The sequence below is a fragment of the Teleopsis dalmanni genome, chromosome 2, assembly GCF_002237135.1.
Source record: "Teleopsis dalmanni isolate 2A chromosome 2, ASM223713v2, whole genome shotgun sequence".
NCBI classification, from domain to species: Eukaryota; Metazoa; Arthropoda; class Insecta; order Diptera; family Diopsidae; genus Teleopsis; species Teleopsis dalmanni.
The window spans coordinates 71,335,284-71,343,690 of NC_051847.1; the positions used below are offsets into that span (position 1 = coordinate 71,335,284).

Consider the following 8,407-nt stretch of genomic DNA (forward strand, 5'->3'; position numbering starts at 1 on the left):
TTACAGTGCAATAACATATTATGTATTTGCTTTACATACTTTACAGTGTCTGGTCAGTTTATTTTATATACATCGTTTATTGGAAAATAGCATAGCAAGTGCCACTTATGATTTTAGATTAACAATAAGGTTAAAAAACAGTAGTTGTTAGTTTTTCCTCGCCAAGAGTGACGCTTCTTTATGACGAAAAGAAACTAAAAGTTCGAATAGCAAAGTAAAGATAAGGTGAAAATTTTATTTAATTTATTGAAATTTGTTTGATCATACAACGCTGTAATTAAGCAAAAGATATAGTAAATACAAAGTCTATAGTAATTTGGAAAATATAGAGACAAATCTTCTGGTAGTGCAACAGAAAAAGCATTGGGAATAACTAATCTTATAAAACTTACAAAAAAAAATTAGTGGGACCAAATTTGATAATAACTTAGAATATATAAAGTGGAGACAAATCCGGCAATTATCAATTCATAAGAAACTCAAATAAAAAATTTATTTAATTTGTGTTCCAAACTGATCCAGTTGCTCATATTTGCATTAAAAGCATATACAAGGAGTAATATATTTCCAAAACACAAATAAGTTTCTCTAATGACTCTTAGACCCTGCAGAAGGAACATTAGGAAAATTTTATTAACATAATCAAAGTAAGTCTATTCCGCATACTTTTTGAGCTGAAAGTATGGTGTGGCATATAATCTTCATATTTTTAGTTTTTGTACTTAAACTTTTTTATTCGCAATTATTAAGAGGAACATATTTTATTCCTTAACTTCAATACTCAATCAATCACTCCACAAATTCAATGGTACTTCCTTTTCAGCAAGTGATTTAACGTTTGATATCCTTATAAATCTCAATTGCACGCATAGCATTGCTTTTGTGCAACAAATGCAATTCCTTATATCTGTTATTCCAGTGAGATACCGCCCACTTGTACTCGTAAGATAAATTTATTATTCAAAATGACTTAAAATTATTGTAGAGCAAAGTTAATAAATTAATTTTTTGATTTATTAAAAAAAACAATAAAATTTTATTTCGAAAAATTGAAAAACAAGCATAATCATTGCTATTAATTCTACAACTATTTCTTACTACTATTTTGTGTAAAATATTGAGACTAATAAGATTAGATGCTTTAGGGTTTACATTTAAATTTTTTAATTAAATTAATATAATTTCTTACTTATATATATAGCAAATATTTATTTTGTAAAATATTCTATTTAATATTGGAAATTACAAAAGACAGAAATACATTGTTTTATAATTAAATTTATTTTAAGTCCAAGACAACAAAAAACAATATAAGATTAATAATTACTAAATGGGAGTAGTACTAATTTTCTACTATATGAAGTTTTATATATCAATTAATTAAATTATTTTTAAATTAAATATCCAGCATCAAGTGTCTTTAGATATATTTTTTGATTGTTTTTGTTTATACAGATTTTTTATATTTCAGGCTACAAAGCTTGAACCTCAAGGATTGCTTCAAAAAAGATACTTGACCCAATGTCATACTTAACTTAGATAACTTAGAATTTTTTGCGGTTGAGAATAATGTTTTACTTCTTTATTTTGAACTATGCTGAAGCCCATATGAATTATAGGATGGTTTAAATGCTCCTTTAATAAAACATTAATGTGTATGCATAAAGATCTCACCGATTTGCCCAGTTGCAAGGAACGGAATCGTCTTGAAAAATTGGAAAGTTTCAGTACAACAAAAGCTTTTCGATTGATGATATTAAATACTGTATTAAGATATTAAGAATTTATTTTTCTGGGGCTAGTTTTTTATTTCGAAATAGGCCACTGATAAAAATAAAATTAATTTTATTTATTTTATTTTTTAATTTTTATGATTTGTGAATACAACATGTGTTGTTAAAGTATCTACAATAAACTACAATAAGAAAAAATAAGAATAAAATTGTTTTCCTATTAGAAGCAGATTTTGTTAATTATTCAAAAAAAGGGATATGTGTATATATCTTTTCAAAAACATTCTCAAATCGAAGATCAAACATTTTATAATGTGATGAGAAATATATAGAAAAATCAAATAAATATATATCTGATAAAAGTATTATTTAATATTTGACGGATATGTGATATTTTATAAGTGATGCGGTTGCAATGACCGCTAATGTACGTCGTCTTTTTGATTAAGTTGCACAAGAAATGTAATCCCAAACATATAACTTTATATTATAATTATATGAATACATAAAAATCAAGCGATTTGACATCAAGGAATTCTTTTTTGCGGTTACACAAAAGATCTTATTTAACAAATGTGTATAATTCTCAAAATCTTCATGCTTTGAAAGTAAACAAAATTATTATCTGTTAAAAGATGGCCAAGCTATTGCCAGCTATGTTACAACAGGTCATCGAAAATCGCCTCATTCAAAACTGTTGTATTTCATACGACCATAGTCCAAACAATATATTGAAGAAAAGATTTTAACAGAATCTTAATTATAAGTATGTCCTATTTACGTTTCTTTTGAAACTGCTAATATCTCCTGCTCAAAAAGTATCCGGACTTTGTTGTTTGTTAACTACTCCTTAAGTAATATACCTTTTTAAAAAAATTTTTTTTTGTTATGTTGGTACACCCTTTCTTGATATGTGGTACAAATTTGAGCACTATCTCTCAATTAGTTTGTTTACAGTAGCTGTTAATGTGAGACTACCTCAAGTGCATTTAGCTATTTTTGCTATGGAAAATTCTTGTTGAACGGGATTTTTTGACCAAACACGGCACCACTGTCATCGCTCAGGTACCATATTCGCCAAATCGCCAATCCCGAAACACAAATTGCCCCTTCGTGGTAAGTGTTTTGAGTCGACTGAATCGGTAAAAGAGAATTCGCTGAAGGAACTAAAAGCCAAAAGTGTATGGAAGATTGCGTTAAGCGTTGGCATATATGTATCGGAGCATATGTTGAAGGGGATAAAATAAATTTGGAATAAAATTTAAATATGTGTGTTTTATTTACAAAATCCGGGTACTTTTTGAGCAGAAGGTACAATTACCCAGTATTTTTAAAAGACATCGCTAATGAATATTTTGCAATGTTCAATCAATGTTCAGTGAAAAACTGAATTAATAAAAAATATAATTTATTTATGGAAACTTATTTCTGACTAATATTTATAAAAGTACTTAATTTATGCGGTATGCAAACCACAGTAATAGTTCGGTGCGTGTGTACTGAAAATACAGATAAGATCTGATCTAAGAAAAAATTTTGAGAAATCATTAAAAAAATGCTTTGTGACTCTGCATCATAAATAATGCTTCAAGCACATGATATGTCTAAAAAATTCGAAATAAAAATCAATATAGGGGCTTAACGTTATTTGAAATCGCTTGAAATCAATAGAATTAGTCTAACTTAATTTATTTTTACACATCCAAATTATTGTTATCTTATAAAGAAACCACTGAATTCATAGAGAGACATGTATTGCTCATCTTAACAAATAAACTTCTTACAAGTCTAAATGACGACAAGTAAATAACTAAAACAATTGGAAGTAAATAGATAAAATAGAATGTACTAGAAAAACAAGCTGTGACCTTATAACTACCTGTAGTTTGATAAAATTTAATTGAATTAATGATAAAAACGTTTATAAAGTAGTGAATCACTGCTTCGACTACTGTGGATTCATTAAAAAAAATAAAATTATTTCCAAGAACTTCCTAGTTTCATATCTGATAAACTTATTACGGTAGACTAACTGGTATTTTGCTGTTTTCTTGTAATCTAAAAAAATTATATATGAAGAATATATGTACTTTCATTAAATTTTTCAATCACTAATAATTCTCTTTAATCAAAATTATATTTTTTAATTTTGATACTGTGAGAATTTCAAAGCTTATTGCCATCAGTGATAAAAGGCAAATAATTAATTTTAGATTTTGATACGAGTTGTTCTGTTTTGACAAATTATTAAAATTGTTCTTATATTTTATCAGAAATCAATTATCAGACATTTTTTAACAACCTCACGTATTTAGAAATTTATTTGGAAAATCAGTTCCGAATAATTTTTTTATAAAATTGTCAAAGAGTATTTATTTTTAGTGTTTTTATCTCTGACAATGCGAAATGTTACTACTGTTTTTAATATCTCAATTTCGCACTTCATTTAAAGCAATCATAGTTTGTGTGAAGATTGATATCGAATTCCAATTAAAGTGATAACATTTTTAACAATACTGTTAATAGTAGCAAATTCTGTTGGAAGTGCATAATTTCCTATTAATGAATATTTTCGACAATTTTTGGGTATAAAAGTTTGACGTTTGGAGCTCTGTGGATATCAGTTACTTGCCACTTTCTGTTTGGAAATAGCTAAAAAAAATGAAATTCTGTAAGAGAAAATATTAAAAATTTGAAAAAAAATAATAATTAATAATAACAATAAATACTTTTACAGTCTTTGCCTTCGCTTTGATTGTTGCTGCTTTGGCCTGCGCCAATGCAGATTGCAATTCTGATGGAAATGGACAACCTGACTGCGTTGGTGCAAGAGCTGGTCAGAAATACCGTAACTTCTGGGATCCTACACATTACTGGTCTTGCGCATCAGATGGTGCTGAAGCAGATAATGTTGAATGTCCTATTGCTACTGGATTCTTAGATTCAGTAGGTGAGTGTGTCAGCTGGGACCAATGGGTATGGACTCCACCATGCCCAGACACCGATAGCGAAACCAGTTAAATTTCTGTGCAAAATGTAAACAATTTAAAGGCAATAATAAAACAGTGAAATAATATATTAAAAAAATATGACTATTCGTTTATTTATTAAATTTAATTGAATATATTTCAATATGTATAATATATATATAGTTGGATATCATCCGTGACTATACAGTCCATGTAGGATCTAAGTCTGCTTAACAACAGTTTTTCGTTCTTCTTTGTTTTTTGCTTTTCTTTTCAAATTTTTTAAATTCATTATTTCTAAGTCCTGCTGCACATTATCTTTCCATCATTTTCTTGGTCGCCCTCTTCTTCTGCTGGTTCCCACTTCGTTCTCATAAATTTTAATCGGTTGGATATATGAAGCATAATCTTTTTCACTAAAACATAAGAATGTATCTTCAAAAATAAATACTGTTTTTAATAGAACTTTCACCTCTTAGTTACTTAGTAATAACGAAATAAGCAACGGTTTTTTGACTAGGACTAAAAATGGAAACCATTTTAAGGTTGTGTTAGATTATTGTTATCGATATAAAGACTTAATTGTCATAATCGATAAAAATAAATATTTAAAACGTATATTAAATTAACATAAATTTTAAAATTTGTTGAATGGAAAAAGCGGCATTGCGAGTATTGCGGCATTTCATCAATTGAAGTCGACAAAGCAGATACCTTTGTCGTATAACTTTAACGAGATAATGCTACCTGTTTCCCAGTACTGTACAATACAAATACAAATTTTGAAATGATTCACTTATAATCATGCTTCTTTATTTTCTGTATTTATGATGTACTCAACAAAAATAAATTCCAACTTCTTCCATAAACCATCCAAATAATACTATGTGGATGATTAAAAGAACGTTTTTTTATTAACTCTGCTAAAATAAGGTAAATGGTTAGTAAGTGTGTAATAACCTCGTGATCTTACCGATTGTATAGTATGTTATGGTCAGCTCATCTGTGTATTTCACGTAAGGAAATGAAAAATGACTGGACTTCAATACTCGATTTGAATACAATGTACAATGTATAGACATCAAACCTATTATGAAATTAATTCTTCCTATCCAAATTGTATTTAATTTGAAAGTATATTAACCGATAATCCCAATTGTCGATCACGATTTATATAGAGCTGCAGCATTTTCGATTGTTCAAATTCATTTCAATATTATATTTTTTTTGTGTCAGAGTATCATTAGTGCATCTACAATAACTTATTATATATATTATGTGGTAGTTTTATAATTTTACTTATATGATTAAAATATATCTTCTTTGTTTTTGAAAAGATCGGAGTGACTGTTTTTCATATGTATCACTTAGTCCCAATACCCAAAGATTTACTTCAAATCTGCTTCGCAAACCACATATATATATGTTTATCTTGAAGCAACTATATTTTATGCGCGAACTCACATTTATTTTCTTAAAAGCATCTTCTATATACTGTGTATTATGGTTTGCGAAACTTTAAGTTATTGGGTCCTTCTTTGAATTTGGTTAAAGACATATTAAAAGTTACAAAGACTCCATAAAATTTATATGCTTTAATCATTTCCAATTTGACTTCATCGACATACCTGTTTGTATTTCTTACCTGTCGACTACTACTGTATCCGCATGAACTACAATCTGGACAAGCTTTAACACGACTTTGGAATAATTTAGAGAGTTGACATCCAGTGATTACGCGAGCTTGCACATGTTGTGGGAATGAATGATGATGCTTGAATGGAAAAGATATTTGAAGCGGTAGTTGGAGGAAAAAAGCGTAGGGATAGACCGTGTCTCTAGTAATCAAATCAAGGGAGCACTAAGCGGACTTGATGTGCAAGACTAGAGAACGTGCTCACGCACTAGAGGTGCTTGGAGAACTAGAAAAGGAATAAATAATACTCTGCATTTTGTTTTTGGGCATTTAATGTTTATTTTCTAAAAAGTTATATTTTTAACCAAATTCAGATCAGATATTTTCGACTTTCAATATTTTGCATTGAAGGTCTGGGGTTTTAGCATTAAAAAACTGACGCCAAATTTTTATAATATACATTTGGAAATTTTCAGTTTTTATTTCTGATTTAGGTAGATTTGTGATTTAGTTTGATTAAAAAAGTATTATTAAGTAATAAATAGAAATATAACTATTACAATGAAATTTTACTACATAATTTTGCAGAACATGGCATTGTTTAGTAAAGAATATATTAAAAAGTGATATTAAAATAATAACATTATTATATATTCATATAGCCTGGTTTAAAATGTCTTCAATCCTAAACAACCAAATCCAAGTTGATCAGAAGCTGTAAAATAACCTATATCTGCGTTAGCGTCTACAAATAAAGTACCATACTTTTTGGATACTGAAAAAATATTTACTACTTAATACTACTACTACTACTATTTACTACTAAAGTATCATAAGGATAACGATGGTAGCAAAAGAGCTACCAAACATGCGAAAAAGAGTGAATTAACTCTCGTTGAAATTTTTTTAAGAAAAATTCGCTTGTCAAGCTGAATCAGAAACTTAAAATAAAAGCTATTCCATAAATCTAGCCCGACTTAAGGTAATCCAAATAGCTTATTTGTATCAAGTTTGTTCATTAAACATGCTGCTATTAAGCTCAGAAAAATAATTTGATTGATTTAATCAGATTTTAAATTATTCTCAGGTCAAGATATTCATACTCCCCTCATCATATTGCTTCAACTACACCACATATTGGTTCTGATATCTTCTTTACCACATGAGCTAAAATTTCTCTAACAAAATGCTCAGTTCAATTTAACTTGTAGATGGTTTGAGCATATTTTTCTGAGTGCACCTACCACTTTTCAAAAGTGGAACTAATAATTGTTTATATTTTTAGATTCTGTGAAATGCAGAGTCAAAGTTTTGACCACCTTAACAGCTCGTACCCGATGTTTGCTAAATAACGAGTGTATTTTTTTTATTCGAAAATCACTGAACCGATTGCAGTCTGGAACCAAGAGAGATTATTAGGCTTGTCAACAGAATTGATTTATTTAAGCTTGGAAGATTCTCTCCATGAATTCTTCTATCGGTATTGTGGATCTCTGTTTAGCATAGTTTATTTTTATAATAACAGCAATAAAAACAAAAATCACTAAATCAGTAATGAGTCAATAAAAAACAATAGGAAGCTGTTGTTTTATTTGTGGTGTATTTACCAAACCATGTTCGGAGAACACAAATACGGATAGTTTGTCTATATGCCAATTTTGTTGGGTAATGCCCTAATCTATCATACATTTAATATGTGGTAAATATATATGTATGAATTATAATTTGCATACCTTCTGCTTAAGAAGTACCTGGATTTTGTTAACTACTCCTTAAGTAATAGACCTTTTTCAAAAATTAGTTTTTGTTATGTTGGTACACCCTTTCTAGACATATGGTACAAATTTGAGCGCCATCTGTCAATTAATTTCTTTATAGCAGCTGTTAGCAATTTTTACTACGGAAAATTCAGTTAAACAACGAGTTTGTTTGAAATTTTGTGTTTTCAACAAAATTTCATGTGTTGAAGCATTGAAAATGGTGCATAAAGCTTACGGGGACTCTTTTATATCTAGAACACAGACATACGAGTGGTATAAATCATTCAAAGAGATCGTGAAGTGATCGAA

The 8,407-nt window shown here is 28.7% G+C and overlaps 1 protein-coding gene across 1 annotated transcript; it reads left to right on the forward strand.

The window, feature by feature from the left end:
- The first annotated feature begins 4,304 nt into the window (after nt 1-4,304).
- On the forward strand, nt 4,305-4,822 carry LOC119685266. The gene is made up of 2 exons (XM_038099506.1): nt 4,305-4,404; nt 4,471-4,822. Exons 1-2 carry the CDS (start codon nt 4,395-4,397, stop codon nt 4,752-4,754), a joined length of 294 nt encoding a protein of 97 aa, XP_037955434.1. The 5' UTR covers nt 4,305-4,394; the 3' UTR covers nt 4,755-4,822.
- Nucleotides 4,823-8,407: the final 3,585 nt, after the last annotated feature.